At 54.4% G+C, this 16,847-nt stretch overlaps 4 protein-coding genes across 4 annotated transcripts; 1 reads left to right on the top strand and 3 right to left on the bottom strand.

The window, feature by feature from the left end:
- Window positions 1-1,007: 1,007 nt before the first annotated feature.
- Window positions 1,008-1,761, bottom strand: CH63R_01983 (60S ribosomal protein L32; the record flags this gene model as incomplete). Its single annotated transcript, XM_018296958.1, has 4 exons — window positions 1,008-1,116; window positions 1,217-1,338; window positions 1,461-1,585; window positions 1,722-1,761. The coding sequence occupies 4 exons, from the start codon at window positions 1,759-1,761 to the stop codon at window positions 1,008-1,010; spliced, it is 396 nt and encodes a 131-aa protein (XP_018161774.1).
- A 1,027-nt stretch (window positions 1,762-2,788) lies between these two features.
- CH63R_01984 (DnaJ domain-containing protein) lies at window positions 2,789-4,336 on the bottom strand (the record flags this gene model as incomplete). The annotated part of the gene is made up of 4 exons (XM_018296959.1): window positions 2,789-2,878; window positions 2,939-4,027; window positions 4,144-4,202; window positions 4,273-4,336. 4 exons carry the CDS (start codon window positions 4,334-4,336, stop codon window positions 2,789-2,791), a joined length of 1,302 nt encoding a protein of 433 aa, XP_018161775.1.
- A 1,045-nt stretch (window positions 4,337-5,381) lies between these two features.
- On the top strand, window positions 5,382-7,513 carry CH63R_01985 (Glutamyl-tRNA synthetase; the record flags this gene model as incomplete). Its single annotated transcript, XM_018296960.1, has 5 exons — window positions 5,382-5,699; window positions 5,756-5,866; window positions 5,920-6,306; window positions 6,378-6,650; window positions 6,731-7,513. 5 exons carry the CDS (start codon window positions 5,382-5,384, stop codon window positions 7,511-7,513), a joined length of 1,872 nt encoding a protein of 623 aa, XP_018161776.1.
- A 1,159-nt stretch (window positions 7,514-8,672) lies between these two features.
- On the bottom strand, window positions 8,673-10,583 carry CH63R_01986 (Tetratricopeptide; the record flags this gene model as incomplete). Its single annotated transcript, XM_018296961.1, has 6 exons — window positions 8,673-8,696; window positions 8,758-9,639; window positions 9,715-9,876; window positions 9,927-10,262; window positions 10,316-10,465; window positions 10,569-10,583. 6 exons carry the CDS (start codon window positions 10,581-10,583, stop codon window positions 8,673-8,675), a joined length of 1,569 nt encoding a protein of 522 aa, XP_018161777.1.
- Between the last annotated feature and the right edge of the window lie 6,264 nt (window positions 10,584-16,847).

Here is a 16,847-nt window from a genome sequence, read left to right on the forward strand (position 1 = left end):
TTTTCAAATGAGATCATGGGATACCAGGAGTTGTCATTCACGATTCGGGCATGGCAGAGCGAGCGTTGTCCTGCCAGTATTTTCTGTCCTTATTGGGTTCATTCATCGTTGCGACCGGAGGAGTCGGTTCCGATGCGATTAGGAGGAAGGGAATGGGTGACGAAGCCCTCACCTAAAGAATAAAACACGTTTAACGCGCCTACTTTCTCAAAGAGCCTCTACGTGATGATCCTATTGTATGATGGTTGGTATAGGGGGAAAAAACTTTGCAGATTAGTGTACTACAATTGGTCGTGTGCTTGGTAATGAGAGTACATTTGACAGTATGGGCTGAACAACTTGACAGGTCTCGATTACTACCTACCCACGCACTCACTTACTGTCACCATGCATCCGGCCACTAATACAATCTTCAGGTCCTCGACCAGGTCTCATTTGTCGCTATAAATAACCATTGGGTTCAGACGTCGCACGCAATTGACATGGTTGAGGTCGGGTAACAGGCAGAAGACAATAGTGCTCAACGGTCCTCATTCAATCGATTTCCCAGATAACACCCTACGGGCGAGCCCTCCTGATAGATAGCATCATCACCTGCACATGGGATATTGACGAGTAGTAGGGGCCAAAGGGGTTGGTGGTATTCTCGAATTGCCGAGCATATGAAGGATTCTGTTTTTCCCTGCCTCCATCCAACGCCATGTTTTGTGTCTTTGTCAATATCAGACGTAAGTAATGAGAACAACACGCCCTGAAAAGAACATCAAGTCGTTGAAAATTGAGGTTGCGGTTGCGGCTGCGGTTGTTTCTTGTTTTTGTATTTCCTAGCACAACGGTACGAGCCATGCCAGGCCGCAGCCCTGAATCATCGCCGCAGCAGAAACCGTATTCCGATGAATTTCCGTTCCCCGGATATGAGAGAGCACAACGCAAGTGACCGGCGAAAACCAATGACCCCCTTCGCCCCGAATAGCTGATTCCACGCCACCATTCCTGGCTTTGTTCGTTTAAACCTCGGTGGTGACCTTGGCCTTGGGGTTCGTGACCTTAACGCCAAGCTGCTTCGCGCGGGAGATGATGTCGATACGCTTTCTCGAGGAGACGTTGTGGGCGATCCTATGAAGGTGTTAGCTAGTTTTTCGGGGGAATTCTTCCATTCCCGTTGCTCGGTGTTGTAGAGCGAGCGTAGGGCATGGCAGGCCGGGGTGGTACGCACTCGGCAGCGTAGGTGCGGTTGTGCATCAGCAGGAGGTTGACGTCGTTGACGTTGCTGACAAGGAAGGCCTTGTGGCCGGAGGGCATCATGTACTTGGTCTTCTTGTTGGAACCGAAGCCAATCTGTAGTGCGGGAAACCCAGGTCAGCGGTTGCTCTTGAACCCCACCATGATGGTCGTCTGCCATCCGGAAGGTTCCTCCTCTCGACGACAATCCAGATCCAAGGGATAGATGTTCCACGTACCGAGGGCATGGCAGTGTTGCCCCTGAAGCGACGGCGGACACGGTTGTCAATACCCTTGGGTTTGCGCCATGATCGGTCAACGCGCATAAAGCGGTCCGACTGGTGGCGGTTGAAGAGCTTCGTGCCTGTTCAAAATAACACCCGTCAATCCTCTCGCTCATTATTCGAAGTTCCACTCGTCGGTAATGCGTTTCATCGTCGTTGTTCTCGGGTGCGCGGGGTCGTAGAGGGGTGGCGAGGGCCATTGGGAGGAAAACATACGCTTCTTCACGATGGGAACGTGCTTCTTTGCGGCGACCATCTTGAGCGGAGATGAATGTTAGCGATCAATTGGAAATCGACAATATTTCGATTGTGATGGCAACGGCAGTTGAACTCACCTTGACGGCTGTTCCTGGCTACTGGTTAGTCGGGGCGGGTGATTTCGTCAAAAGTCGAGGGCAGTTTCCAAGGCGGAAGAAAATTCGTCTCTTTCTCTTTTTTTCTCGGAAATCTTGTGTGCGCGTGGGTGCGTGGGTGCGAGGGAGAGAGGTTGGGTCAGGTGACCTACAAGGAAGGGGCGTGTGTATGTTTTCGCCGAAGTTGTTCCGCACGAGACATGGCCACACATGAGCTTTCTGTTTGTGGGGCCAGCCCAAGCTGCACTTCTGTATCTCATTCGCTCCAATCAGGCTGAACACAGGGGGGGAATATGGATGCCAAAAAAAACAAAAAACAAATGGAATGAGAGAGGCTGCAGCTACTGCTATAATTATCCTGTCGGCTCGAGTCCTCAGCACGGAGCAAAACGATATAAGTCTCATCGTAGAGGTTGGCAAAAGTGATTGTTCCCACACCGAGGTTCGAACTCGGGACTCTCCGGATTTCGTTGGAAGAATGAAAGCGGAGTATACTAACCACTATACTATATGGGAGTGGTAGTTGTTATATTCGTCAGTCACAACTTGGTATATAACCCTTGAAGAAAAAAACGACCGAATCACTCTGCCCTTCATTTTTCATGTCTTTTCTCATCGAGTCTCTGTCGTTTGTTGTAACAAAACAAGCCCCGGCAGATAATTGCTATACCGCTATCTATCGTCTGGAAGCACCACAGGTGTTTAGATTGACCGCATGTGAGCTCAAGAGTTGAGATGTGGCATGGCACCCAATATGTGGGCAGCCTTTCATTCATGAGGGGGATGGTGCCCAGCCAAACAAGCAAAACTCCCCTCCAATCCCTATCTATGCTCACCCTACACCGTCCGGGTCGTCATGTCTGTCGTGAGGTTCAGGGCTATAGGCCCAAGACTCTGCCTTCTAAAAATCTCTATCCATCTTGACGCCTATCACTGAGGCTGGCACTGAGGTTGACCGTCATCTTCATCCTCGTCCTCCCATTCGCCGCCGAACCGCGGGTCGTTCGAGTTGGCACCCATCTGTAGACATTCGTTAGCCCCGGTCCCGCCACCCTCAGAAAAGACATGCTATAGACTTACCGAGTCCAGGCTGTCAACCTCTTCGTAGTCAACGTCGTCAACCTCCTCGGCCTCAATTGGCGGGGGAGGGGGAGGGAGAAGCTTGTTCAAAACCTCGTAGTCCTTTTCGTCCTTCAACCAACCGTCCTCAGGGAACTCGACGTTGACAATCAAGTACAAGTCGCCCTTGCTCTCGCCACGCTTGTGAGGCATACCCTCGCCAGGCACCTTGAGGATGTCGCCAGGGCGGAGGATCTGGCCGCGGAGTCTTTCGATGTGAATACCGCGACCGTCGAGGTGCGTTAAGACAGTACGAGAAAAGCCGCCAAGAGCCTCAGCCAGGGTGACGTTCAACTCAGCAGACAAGTCGTTGCCGATGCGGGTGAAATCGTCGTGGGGCTCCTCGGCCAGATGGAAAACAATGTCTCCGGGGGTCTGGTCGGGGAACTGGTCCGCCTCTCCCTCCAACACAATCCGCTCGCCGTTTTGGGAGCCTCTGGGGATGTAGATCTCGAGGACCTTGGTCTCGGAAGTCGTGCGCTTACCCTTGCACTTCTTGCAGCGGTCCTTCTCCTTGTAGAAGTTGCCGGATCCCTCGCAGCGGTCGCAAATTACGGTCTCCTTGCGCACCATACCCGGGCCAACCTGGCGGAAGGCCTCTGCCATACCGGCTCCTCTGCACTTCTCGCACGGCTGGGGCTTGACGTTCGCTTTGGCGCCGGATCCCTTGCAGGAGCCGCAGACGACCTGCTTGTTCGCGGAGAACTTGACAGTCTTGCCCTTGTACAACTCCTCGAGCGTGACCTTGTAAGGCTGGTCCTCGTCAGGGCCGCGACGGGGTCTTCTGGGACCACCACCAGGACCTCCGGGGCCGCCCATGCCCATTCCGAACATTTGTGACAGGATGTCGTTCAGGTCGACTTCGACGCCGCCGGGGCCGCCGGGGCCGCCCCGCGAAGGGTCGAAGGCGGCCATACCGTGGGTATCGTAGAGGTGGCGCTTGTCCTCATCCTTGAGGATTTCATAGGCCTGGCTAACGGCCTTGAACTTGGCTTCCGATTCTTCTCTGCGGTCCTCGGGAACTTTGTCGGGGTGATGAAGAAGGGCAGCCTGTATACGAAGAGCGACGAGTCAGTGGGTGGTGTTTAATTTTTGCGTGCGACGCTACCGCTGCTGCTGTTGTTTTTGTCGTTGTTGTCGTGATCCTGAAGGGGGGGATCACAAACCTTGCGGTATGCCTTCTTGATCTGATCCTGCGAGGCATCCTTATCGATCCCAAGGAGCTCTGGAAAGAATGCGTCAGATGTGATCCACAGCGAAAAAGTACCCCCCAGGCTCCATCAGTAGAGACTTACCGTAGAGGTCAATGTCTTCCTCCCCCGACATATCGGGACCGGCACTCGGTCCACCACTGTCCATGATTGAGGCTTTTCGAAGGGTACTCGGGCTAAAGATTTGCTCGAGATTCGACCTTCAAGGCGTGATTTGGAGATGTGAAATTGGTGGGATGTGGAGTAGACCTGAAAATATTTTGTCTGTACAGAGTAGTACGGGGACAGATACGGGTACAGGACGGTGCACCTGCCGCGGCAGCTTTTGTTCCGCGGGGTACATAACATACAGGGCCTTACGGGGCGTGCGGTCATAACGGATATGGGTTCTGGACGACCGCTAGGCCCCTCCTCAGGGCCCGCACCAGACCTCAGGTAAAAATGCTACTGCCCCAATCCTCTAGCGTGCTAACCTATCCGCCTGCCCGTGTTCATCAGCATGGCGGTGTCCAGCCACCATATTGGCTATTGTTGCTACCTGCAAGTATAAGGCACATCCGTATTCTTTGGAGTTGAGTCAGCACTCCTTATTGGCAACCAACCATGTGCTCTGACCATGAAGCGTTATGCGCCTGTTTGTTATTCCGCTTTTTGCCTACTTTCACAGGCAGAAAAACAGTTGACGATCCGAGGTTATCAAGAACGAGGTTCCCTAAAGGACTGAGCTCAAACAACCCCGAGTGGTTTTTGATACCAAACTTGGTGCTCCGACAGGATCCTAGACATGCTGCTGGTCAAATACGACCGATATCATCTGAACTCGTTTATGAAACTTGGCGACCGTTCGAGATTTCTGGTGGGACAACGTGACGATGTTCCTGGCGTCGAGCTCGGGATGTAGAACTCTGCCCGCTGGTCAACGAGCCCCTGAGAAACCTCCGTTCTCGCACCCGCGAAGCCTAAGCACAAGAAAATGCCCAACACCTTGGTGTTCCGGGGTTGATGAGCCGGTCTTCTAGGCAGGCTCTCGACGGCATACTACCCGTCTAAGTCGGTACCTCGCTTGATGCATACCACCAGCGCCACACGTGGCTGAAGCTCGTAGACAAATTTCATACCTAAATCAGTTCATTCATCAACGTCAACGGCGCCTCTAGTGGTACTCTCACAACGCTGTTTTAAATGTTCATAAAATGTCAACGTTAGTCCTGAGACCCCAGGGCAGGTCCCTTTTTCAGAGGTCGCTCAATGCGTGCCACCAGTGCCGGGGCGTGGGCTCACCGAGATGGCATTCGTCCGTGAGGAGCGGCTTCCAGGCGCTGAGGAAGAAGCTGCCACCGCTGGCCGACAAGAGGCTCCGTGAGCTGCCCGACAAGCCAGCCAGGACGCGTTTCGCCCCCTCGCCGACGGGATATCTCCATCTCGGGTCTCTGAGGACTGCGCTTTTCAATTGGCTTATTGCACGGGCTACCGGCGGGCAGTTCATCATTCGCGTTGAAGACACCGATCGCGTAAGTTGAGCCTCGTTAGGGGGTGGGGAATGCTACACTAACAGATCCTCCATCAGACTCGCATCGTTGATGATGCCGTCGAGCGTCTACTTGCAGACCTTAAATGGGCAGAGCTGAACTGGGACGAGGGCCCCGACGTAGGCGGTGCCTTTGGACCCTACGAACAGGTAACCTACGCACTCTTTTTGTCATCAGGTCACCCATCTAAACCTTGCCTTAGTCAAAACGTCTGGACTACTATAAAAAGTACACCGCCCAGCTCCTGGATGATGGCAAGGCATACCGCTGCTTCTGCACAGCGCACGACCTCGAGCGCCACAAGCAGCAGGTTCTCGACGATGGCGGCGGCTCAGCACACTACCCGGGGACGTGTCGTGGTATCTCCCCCTCTCAGGCCGAACGCCGCGCTGCCAACGGCGAGAAACACGTCGTGCGCTTCCGGAGCGAAGGCCGCCCATCCTTCATCGACCAGGTCTACGGCAACTACCAGAAGAACGAGGATGAGGATGACTTCATCCTCGTCAAGAGCGATGGGTACCCGACCTACCACTTCGCCAACGTGATTGACGATCATCTCATGGAGATCACCCACGTCATCCGCGGTGCTGTTCGTCTTCCCCCACCTCTCTCCTGCCTTCCAATTGCCATTTTTCGCTAGGTAAGCTCACATAAGCCCAGGAATGGCTCATCTCGACCCCCAAGCACATTGCCCTCTACGACGCCTTTAAGTGGGAACCCCCAACATTCGCCCATGCCGGCCTCCTTTGTGCCCAGAACGGCGAGAAGTTGAGCAAGCGCAACCACGACATTGACATTTCGTCGTACCGTGACAAGGGGGTTCTTCCCTCAGCGCTGAACAACTGGCTGGCGCTACTGGGCTGGAGCATGAACGAGAAGGACCTCGCCAAGGGAGGCGAGGTATTTTACACTACCAATGAGCTCGCCGAAAAGGTATGTATCGACATGGCCTCCCCCTTGGTTGGGGGACGGAGACCTCCTGTGATGAGCGTCTTGCTCACGCCATGCAACAGTTCTCCCTCAGGTTCACAAAGGGCAACATCAAGACCAACCCAGACAAACTGGCCGTCTTCCAACGCAAACACCTCACCCACCGCCTGCGCGAGGAGAACCCCGACGAGGAGCTCCTCAAACAAGCCTTCCTTCCGCCGACAGAGAAACTCCTTGCTCACATCGCATCCCTCCTCCCTTCATCTTCCACCGGATCCTCTCCTGAAAACACCCAACCCACCAGCGAACCATCCACAGCCACAACACCAGAGATCCTCACCTCGCCGACCAACCCGAAGCATTTCTTCTCGACAGCCGACTTCACCTCCCTAACACCCTGTCTCTCGTCCCTCTCCACGTCCGCTACCCACCTCCTCGAAATTTACCGCACCCTCGCTGCCGACTCCCCCATCGATCCCCTGGATCTCATCTACGAGCACCCCTCCTTCTTTCTCCGCCCCTCGGCGCACGCCTACGTCCGCGCCCTCGAGAATCTGTCCCTCCCGGATACCACGACCCCTCCCCCGGTCCTCCTCGCCGACCTGCACGCCTCTCTTCGCGACATCCACGAGCTCGACTGGAACGCGGACCGGCTGCAGTCCGTCATCAACGACTTCTCTACGCGCCACGCCGCCTCCGTCGACCCGGAAAAGCCCGCGAGGCCGATCAACAAGGCGACGTACGCCCTGCTGCGACTCGTGCTCACGGGCGACCACAGCCGCGGTGCTAAGCCCGCCAAGCTGCAGCTCGCGCTGCTGGGGCGCGCCGAGACCCTGACGAGGTTCGAGCTCTGCGCCGAGCAGTGAGAGGGAGGTAAGCTTTGAACCGTCCAGCAGGGTGTTGCTTGTGCAGCATGTGTGTTGCGTTTCTTCTGCCCCGAGGCCATGGTTGTCTAGGAGAAGGGGGTCGGTGGCTTAGACGAGGGCCACCTGGGGAGACATGTCAACAGTTGCTGGCGTAATTATCCTAACATAGTCAATGTATGATGGTGTATGAACAGCTTCGATTTTAACCCCCTCCCCCGGGCATTTGCCTTGAAGAAATCCAAATGTAGCGTGCTTTTCCGCAGCATTTACGGCTTGTCGTGTCAAGAGAATCAATTATTCCTTTTGATATTTATTGACGGGAAGGAAAACACGAACCGTCACTGAGCTCATTCAAACATGCCATGCGCCCACCTCTATACCTCTAGATCAACAATTGCAGTTTCACATGGTCAGACATAGCAGCGCCACGGTTAAGTACGGACACAAAACCCCCAGTTCAGATAAAGGTTCCCCAGCCTTGCTTCAATCTGGCCTGATGATATTCATCTACCTCACACGGCCCACGAATTACTCCCAAAGTGCTCATTAACCCCGCTCTTTACCAGGCGTCGTTTCCCATGGCTTCGCAGAAGCTCCATGTCCGTCCATACATACACGAATACACACGGGAGGGGAGAGGGTCGATATTAGATGAAATGGTACATTAAGGCTGTAGTTTCGGGCTTCGCAAAAAAACGCGCTCCTGAATGACAGGGTTGGGAACAATAAAAGGCAAGACAGATATTGGTAGAGATTATGTCGGATCAAGGAAGGAGGAGGGAGACTGATAGTAAAAGTGGAAGGGAATACAGTAAACGTAGTCGCCAAAACCATTTACCCCTCCGATCTTGTGTCCCGTATTCTAAACAATGCAACGCTATGGGTCATGGTCGTTCGCGGCAGTCGAGGGTGGGATGTGTGCCATCGAGCCAGCTCTGCTTGGCTCTCTCTTTCTCGAGCTGTTGTCCACTCCTCGTGTTTTCCCTCAATCCGCTTCCCGGTTTTGTACGCCCTTGTCTACAACCAATCCCTATCCTGAAAATGCAGCAAATAGTGGCGAAAATAAAGTGTACTAGATGAAGGAGAAAGGTCGCAGAGCTCAGGGCGAGCAGATTGTTGGTCATTACGTCGTCAAAGGCTTGGTTGGGGGTATAATCGTCTACATAATCTCTTGGACCCAGATCTGTGAGGACGAGGTTAGAGGCATGCTTAATTTGACATAATGGGACGTTGTAGCGACTTACCTCCATCTTGCCGATGTCCTGCCTTGCCTTTCTTGCTTGGCTCTTCACGCTCATAATGGCCATGTCCAGATCGTCTTGGTCACCCATGGTAATCATATCACCATTCGGCACGTCTTCATCGCGGATCTTGATTTTGAAACGCCGGCGAAGGCCGAATTTCTCGCGGATCCGGTCGGCGAAGTCGGGGAACTCGACTGCCGCACCAACCATGATGTATCGAACATCCTCGGCGTGAACCTTGACGCGAATCTTGCGGACTTCGGGTCTCCTCGAACCGCCACGAGAAGACATGGAGTTTGTGCCGGGGCGTCTATTGGAGACCATCTCGAAGTCGCCCTCATCGAAGGAGCCATAGTCAGAACCGTCATCCTCTTCGTCCATGTACCGTTGCGGCACACGGCGGGAGGTTTGTCGGCTGGTTCTCGTGCTGTTGCCGTTGCTACCCTGGTACATGTCGTACAGCTCATCGGGGTAGGCATCTTCCGCCTCTTCATCAACCGGGCGGCCACGCATTTGAAGGTCGCGCCTGGAGTATCCTCTGCTGGGCGTGGCAGACCGTGACTCAGACCTCATAACGGGCGGCGGCCCTCTCCTATCGTTCGGGCTGCTCGTCTTCTGGTATCGCTCGTTGGGTCTAGAGTTTTCGATGTTCAGCTTCGCGAGCATCGGCTTGGGCCCATTGCGAACAGATTGCCCGCGGGATAAGGTGCCGCCGTTGTTAGCCTCCAGCTGGTCAGGCGGAGGTGTCGGAGGGAAGACACCGCGGCCGTTGGGCGGCTCAGACTGTTGTCTTCTTGATGCCAGACCAGGCTTGACCAGGTTAGTGGCGGCGAAGGAGATGTTGTCAGCGGGCCTGTCGTCCTTGACGTCATTCTTGCCGGCCTGTAGACCAAGAAGTATCTGATTAGCAAATTGATTCCCAAAAGAGCTGGTAGGAATGGGAACCGATCTGCCTACATTCTTGATCTCGGACCCGGCAAAGCCTGTGAATGCATTCGCGCGATCGGAGGCGGCTACCAGCCGGGCCTTTCCGAGATAGTCTTTTGTCTTGAGGTTTCGAACCTTTGCCTCGTTCGGCCGGTAAACGACGCCAACGGGAATGGAGAAGACGGTATACCCCTGGGTGCATTTGTTAGACTTGCCGCACAAAGGGGAGGCGGTACTCTTACCTCTGCTTCTTCCCGAATTGCCTCGTCAATGACGTTGTGGTCTTCCACCACCTTTTCCTTGACCGCGTACGACAGATCCTGCAAGCCGGCATCCTTTTGTTGCAGGTAGATGTAGCAGAGACCTCTGTTGAAAAGAACCTCGCACGAGTAGAGTTTGAAGAGCAGCCCCAATTGAGCGTAGTCGATCATTGTGTTTCCTCGTAAGTAAAGGAGAGTATCGTTGAAGTTGGCCAACGCCTCTTCAAAGTCGCCAAGCAGAAAATTTGAGACGCCTTGCTGGAAGTAGGCGACAGCCAGGTACTGGTCGAGCTTGATGGCTCGTTGGTAGCATTCAACCTGGTTCGTAGTCAGCAAGGGGCTCTGAGAGTATGGCGCGGAATGTGACGCACAGCTTTCTCGTGCTCTCCTAACGTGGCGTGGATAACACCCATGTTGAAGAGAATTTTCGATGTGTCAGAGATTCTTTCAAAATCTTTGAGGGCCTCATCGAACTCGTTGTTGTCGTATCGGCCCAGAGCCGACACCCACGTTTCTATTTCCTGTATCGAAGATATGTTAGTGACATTGCGTCGTCGAAAGTGGCGCCAGTCTCGGCTTTTCGGATGTCGAACGATTAAGCTCGCTCTTCGGCGAAGCACGTACCTGCTTCAATGACATCGTGTCACCAGATCAGAGTTATCGGTATAAAAGACGGCCAAAAAACCGGGTTCGTGAAGGAATTGCGCAAGCAGACTGGTCGCTGCTGCGATCGAAGGAGCGGTAGCTGGGTTCGTCGGAGCCGAGGGAGAAAGAGAGAGAGAGAGAGAGGGATGGAGAGGAAGAGTCGTGGGGAACTGCGGTGTGGTGCGGTGCGGTGCGGTGCGTTGCGGTGCGCTGAGGACTGCGACGACGGCGACTGCAAGAAAGAAAGCCAAAAGCAATGCAGACTAGAACAGCAACGAACAAAGTGTACTCCGGGCGGCCAGGGAGGGCCCTCCAGGGCTTATTTAGGGAGATGGCTGGCGGTCTGTCGGCCGTGCGGTGCTCGGCGCCACTGAAATGACGGTTGGAGTCCTTACCCCCGCTTCTAATGAACCACAGCCTGCAAAATGGATGCACTTCGGACCTGAGCGACAAGCTGGAGATCTTGGCGCGTGACGGATACACCAGGGATCGATACCTGACCCCGTCTGGCGGTTGCCGAAAGCTTCAAAAAGCCGATGCGATGGCGGGGAGGGAAGAAGCCTTCAGCTAGGAAGGGGTTGTTGATCCAGCCGGAGGATAGTCGATCAGAGGATATTACTCCTCTTTTAAAGTTGCCTTTTTTTCTTCTTTCTCTTTCGTTCCTGTCCAGCAGAAGTAGATACCAAAAGTAGGACGGTGTTTCGGATTTGTGTGCGTTGTGCGTCGAGAAACGGGATTAAGTTGTCGGGGGGAGGATGGGACGGTCCTTTTCTGGGTGCGTCGTGTCCAGTGGGGGAGGACGAGGTGGGTGGTGGTGGTGGAGGATGGACCAGGCGGTAGCAATATGTAAGTAGAGTGTCCAAGTCGGACAACGCGCCAAAAGGGGGTTCCGAAGCCAGGCCGTCTTGTGTTATCCACGTCTGGGTCTTCCTGATTCGAGTGGTCCGAGACGAGGAAGCCGAGCCCGTGTCTGTCTGTCCGCCTGTGACAAGAGAGAATGAGACTGTGTGTGATGGTGAGAGATGAGCAGATACCAAGACTGCGCGACTCTGCGTCGTTCGGCGTAGCTTCTTTTCCCGGATTGAAATCGTGCGTTGATTAAACCTCGGACGGTCGTTCGACTATGGATCAGAAAAAGACAGGCTCGGGGTCATCAAATCTATCGCTCTGTGAATTTCCAACTCGGGAACGGGCGTGGGCAGCAAGTGTGATGTGAACTGGACAAGAAAAAGTGATGAAATGACCAGGCTTGCAGCTGGGCTTGAGGGAAAGAATGGGAATGAATGGATCGAGGACGAAAAGCCAGCGCCTACGGAAAGGAGGGTAGAGAAAATAGAGTCGAGTCGGTGCTTGCAGCGAGGGACCAAGGGGGACTTGACTGGCCGGGTTGTGGGCCGCGAGACTGGGTGTATATCATGCAAGGGTGCTCAACAGTGATTGATATTGCAACTTGGATTGTCAGTCATCGGGAAACGCTTAAGATGCCTGCGCTGCGGTGTGCTCGTCCAGTTGCGAGTCGCAAGGGGAGAGGGGATGGGGACCAAGGGGGTGTTCCTTTCGACACTCGTCGAAGGGGGTGCTTGGAGCGAAGAGCTTGGAACAAGTGGCTTGGGCGATGCGGTGGATGGAAAAAAAAAAAAAAAGGGGGGGGGGGGGGGGGGGGGCGTGTCTTGTCTCTTGTTTTGCAAGAGAGTCTCCTGTCCTCGGGTCGACTTCCACACGCCTTCCTGACTGTAAACTGGAAGAGGTGAAATGTGTGCACCCGGCCTTGTCCATCGCGTCCATCGCAGCTTGCCGCCAGAGGGACCATCTCTCGTCTGTCGACTATTCCAGACAAGACCGTCGTCTTAAGCTCTTAGCACACTATAAACAGCCGCGCAGATCCTTCTTTTCGGCATTCGACAACGTGTTTAACCAGGCAGGGAAACTAACTTGTCTATATGGAGGAACAGAATCAAGTGTTTTCTCTCGAAATCAGACCACTTTGCACATCTCGTCGCCAGATGCTAGGCTGTGGATGTGCTTGACATCGAATGTTAGGAGCCCCTTGGGCCCTCTGTGCCTCCTCGCCTTGCAGGAGTCGAACCCCTGGTTTGTCTGGATTTCCCAACCCGACGTCGGTTCCGGGGGCGTGTAAGAGAGGGCCTGGGCATTCGCAGCCGCTGCTTACTTTGTACTCTTCCGTGGTGGGGCAGACGGAAGTCGCAGTCTGTCAGGGAGCTGCGGATCAGATCGCAATTCTTGAAATGGCTGAACAGGGGGTGGCTGTTCAAGTCCTTACCAGTCCCCTGATCCTCCAGGGAGTGACGCTGACAGTCGACATCATCCTCCCCCCTCTTCCCGTCGTGTGCCTTCCGGCTGGCTAAGACGCAGCGGTCCCTTAAAGGCAATGCGTTATTGTTGCATCTTGCAACCACTGCGAATCAGGGCCTGGCTTTCCATGCACGAAGCGTTCCGGCGACTGTGAGGCGTGCTTGATTGGCTCTCCAGGAACACGGGTCTTGGGCCGGACCTTTGAAGCTACCGACTTCCCAGGGCCAAGGGCGCGTACACGACAGGCTAACGCCGCCTTGATCACAGTGACAACTTTGCTCCTTCTGGTGACTGGAGCCCGCGGGCTGCAGCTTTTTAGCTGTATAATGTATCACGCCTCGTGGCTTGGGATATGGAGATGCTACAAATGTGACTGTGACTGTGACTGTGACTGCAGGGCCATCCGATCTTGACAGTCATCGGGGCTTTTTCCCTGCTTTGCAATTCCCAAGGACGAGGATGAGAAGTGGACGAGGTGTAAGTGCTTGCAGGCCGCCAGACTCAAACGGGACCGTCAAACCAGCCAACTGGGGCTAGGGGATGACGTTGGGCCATCCAAAATAGCATCTCGCGGGAGCGATGTATGTATTCACAGATTCAATGACGGATCGGGTTTAACCGCCGGTGATGATGCTACCGTGAATTTGTGAATAGGCCCCAGTGAGCTGGCAACTTTGACCGCCTCAGCGCGTGTTGGCATGTCGCTCATTGGGCAGGGCGAACCGTGGGGTAGGGTCCCGGCCAAGGGAACGTCCAGACGACTGGTACTGTCCTTCGTCGTTCAAGCCAGCTTTAGCTTCATCGAATTGGCATGCGGAAAGCTTGATCGGCCTAGATCGAAAGGGTAGTCACGGCGAAGAGGCGTGAAGTGGTAGATTCAAGTGATCAAGGCGGGATCGATGTGAATATCGCGTTAGGTGGTGGTCATCGATGATTGGCGAGAGAAACCAAGGGCTGGTGGCACAGAGATCCCCGCCCAGCTCCAAACTTCTGCGGGATTGCGGCACAGTTTCCGTGGATGCTCACTTGTGCCTGTCTTGTGCCGTTCGAGACGACGTTCCTGCAGGGAGTTGGGATCCCACAGGACCGGTCTGGAGGTTGAGACTACAAAGTCGGTTGGTTTTGTCATTCAATAAGCCGTCGTGGTGTGACAAGAGTGCAAACCGCCCAGGTCGGAGGGTCAGAACATGCCCTCTAGGCTCTGTGGCACAAATGTCCGAGGCCCGAGGAGGTGCATCTGGTACAGCCTTGATTAGAAACTGGGCAACCTTATCTGCAGCGGGTCCAGAGGGGCCTCGTCCAGCCTTTAGGTACCCATGCTGCTTGGTGGAACTCAGTGCTTGATGCTTGACAATACAATAGTCGATGCAGAAAGAGACCGTCGCATAGGTAGTATGCGGGCAGAAAAACAGACAGACAGACGTGAGACATCGTGAAGGAAGTCGAGCGAACCGGGCGACTGGGCATGCCCGGGACCGGGATCCGGTATTGAGACTTGGCGCCATCAATCAGCGGCTAGGCATCGTAGGTAGGGAAAGAGCGCTCAGCCACGACTTGACGTGGAATGGAGGCATGTATGATTGCCGCTTCACGTTTTGCATCCCTTCCCATTATTTGACAAACACTGACAGACTTTGACCTGCCTGTATCGTCCATGACTGGACCACGCAAAGTATGATATGCAAGAGGAAAGAACCCCCCCCGAAGTGGAATCTCGTAAATGCCCACCCGCCCTTCCTTGCTGTATCTGCATCAGGAAATCAAATGATGTAAGACACTGCTGCACGAGCCAGATGCCGGCCTCCAAAAAGAACCAATATGACTTGCAGTTCAACTGACAAGAGAATCCCTCCCATCTGACAAAGCCCTCCCCCCAAAACAGGATAGCCCCTCTCACCCACAAACAGAACTGGACTTCTCACTGCAGAACACAGCGAGCACGCTGCTGACTGCCCAGCCAGGAAAGAACGGCATCGCCAACTCTAATTATCCCTGCCCGTCCCAGTCTTAAAGGTTCTGCGAAACTCGCTTGTCCTTCAGGCTGGTTTGGAAGTCTCGTGCTGACATCCCCGCCGATGTGCCGTCGCAACTTGCAGGGGGGCCACGCTTCACTGCTTCTTAACGGATCAAGACACACAGGCCTTGGAACCCGACGAGACAGCTTCCGCTGGAACGCTGGTGCAGCCTGCAACATTATTGTCACTCCCCGTAGATTTACTCGCGGAGTGGTTCATCACGCTGGCGCTTCCGCCCAGACCATCAGCCACTCTACCGCATGAACCAGATGTTGAGCCCGCAAACTCGACCCTGTTTTACCACGCAGCATCACCATCCGGCCGAGTAGAGGGGGTATCCACATCCAAAGCCAGCCGCATCGTCCCTAGGTTACTTACAGTAGTACCTACACCTTGCGTATCGCCCTGGATACGTAATTTGGACGGCATCTTAGTCGAGGAAATCTACCAGACCAGCCGCTTCATCAATCCAACATTAACACACAGACAGCACTACGCATCGCAGGCAGCAGCACCCACAGCGCTCCACTCCGAGTTGCCCTTCTCCTGGACCTGTGTCCTCGACCATCAACTGTCACAAGTCTGGGCATCTCTTCGAACGGATGAATCCACCCATGACGCGGCACGATCGTCGTTATTCTCCTCGCTCAATGCGAACTGTGGCGGTCCGCTGCCCGCAATGCAAATTTTGCCCGATGGCCGGGTTCTCTATTACCGCCAAACGCCGACTCGGTCATGCCTCGGTCACTCTTTCCCTAACTGCTCTCACTTATCAAACATATCAACGCTGCTCACGTTGATCGATTTTTCGCGCAGTGACTTCACCGTGGCACACAGAAAGCCTAGGTTTTTAGTTAGTAGGCTTCTGTCAAACCCCGAATTGAACATGTCATCGACGGACGGCTTGTCCCCCCCCCTGCCGTCTCTCAACTCCAGTTTGAACCACCTTATGAGTGACTCGGCCTGCACAGATAGACTACCGCATACCACATCCGATATTAACCATCGCTAGTGTCAAACCTGGCCATCTTTTTTCCCACTCCGTCGACTCCTTACACACGTTCCTCGACGTGTGTCGGTCACTTCCCATTCGTATCAGCCTCTTTCAGCAGTGCCAACTGCGTATACTCCCTTAATAGTGGACCTCGCCACGGGAAGGCGGTCCCGGCGCCCCTATGATCCATGAAAATAAGGTAGCGCCTCTGGCCCTTGTTCGACCACACACGCGTATCCGTCTCATCTACCAACTGTCACCGCGCTCCGCCCCTTTCCGGTCTTCGATCAGTGGGGCGAATCCCTCAGAACTGTTGTCAGTGCTGCTTCTGACATGATCTGCATCAAGCCCGACGCTGGCGCTCTGTCTGCGAGCCCTGCTCCGGGCCCTCGGTTGCCGCCTCTTCCCACATTCCCTTTGAATATATCCTCCATTACCCCTGGCACCCCGCTGTTACAGCACCTAGAGACGATCAGAATTTGGCAGTAAAGCCAGACTGAGACAAGCCTTGGAAAGCTTGGCACATGAAGGTTAACACAACGGGCTGGAGACAACAGACGACGCCAGCAACCTTGCTAAAGACCCCAAAGCCCAATACCTCGTCACGCTACTCCACGCCCGCAAATCTACTTATCCAATCCAAGCTAGGGTTTCTGAACCTTATCCTTGGACAAACGCCAAGATACTCATTCGATAAGGCTCAGCCTCACTGTCAAGTCCGCCCGTGGTGTGGTTTCTGGGACGTCTCACACTACAATTGCATACACAACCACCCCTAGCATATCTGGCTTGTCATTGTTCAAGGCCCTGGGAGCCTTGACTATTGGCCCCGACCGGGTGTGATTGACGCTGTCCAAAGCCAACGTTCATCGCAAAAATCGTACGATGTTGTTTGCAGTAGCTGCCGCCTCCACGTGCTTCCGCTGGTGATCCTCT

Source organism: Colletotrichum higginsianum, chromosome 2 (assembly GCF_001672515.1).
Source record: "Colletotrichum higginsianum IMI 349063 chromosome 2, whole genome shotgun sequence".
Lineage (NCBI taxonomy): Eukaryota > Fungi > Ascomycota > Sordariomycetes > Glomerellales > Glomerellaceae > Colletotrichum > Colletotrichum higginsianum.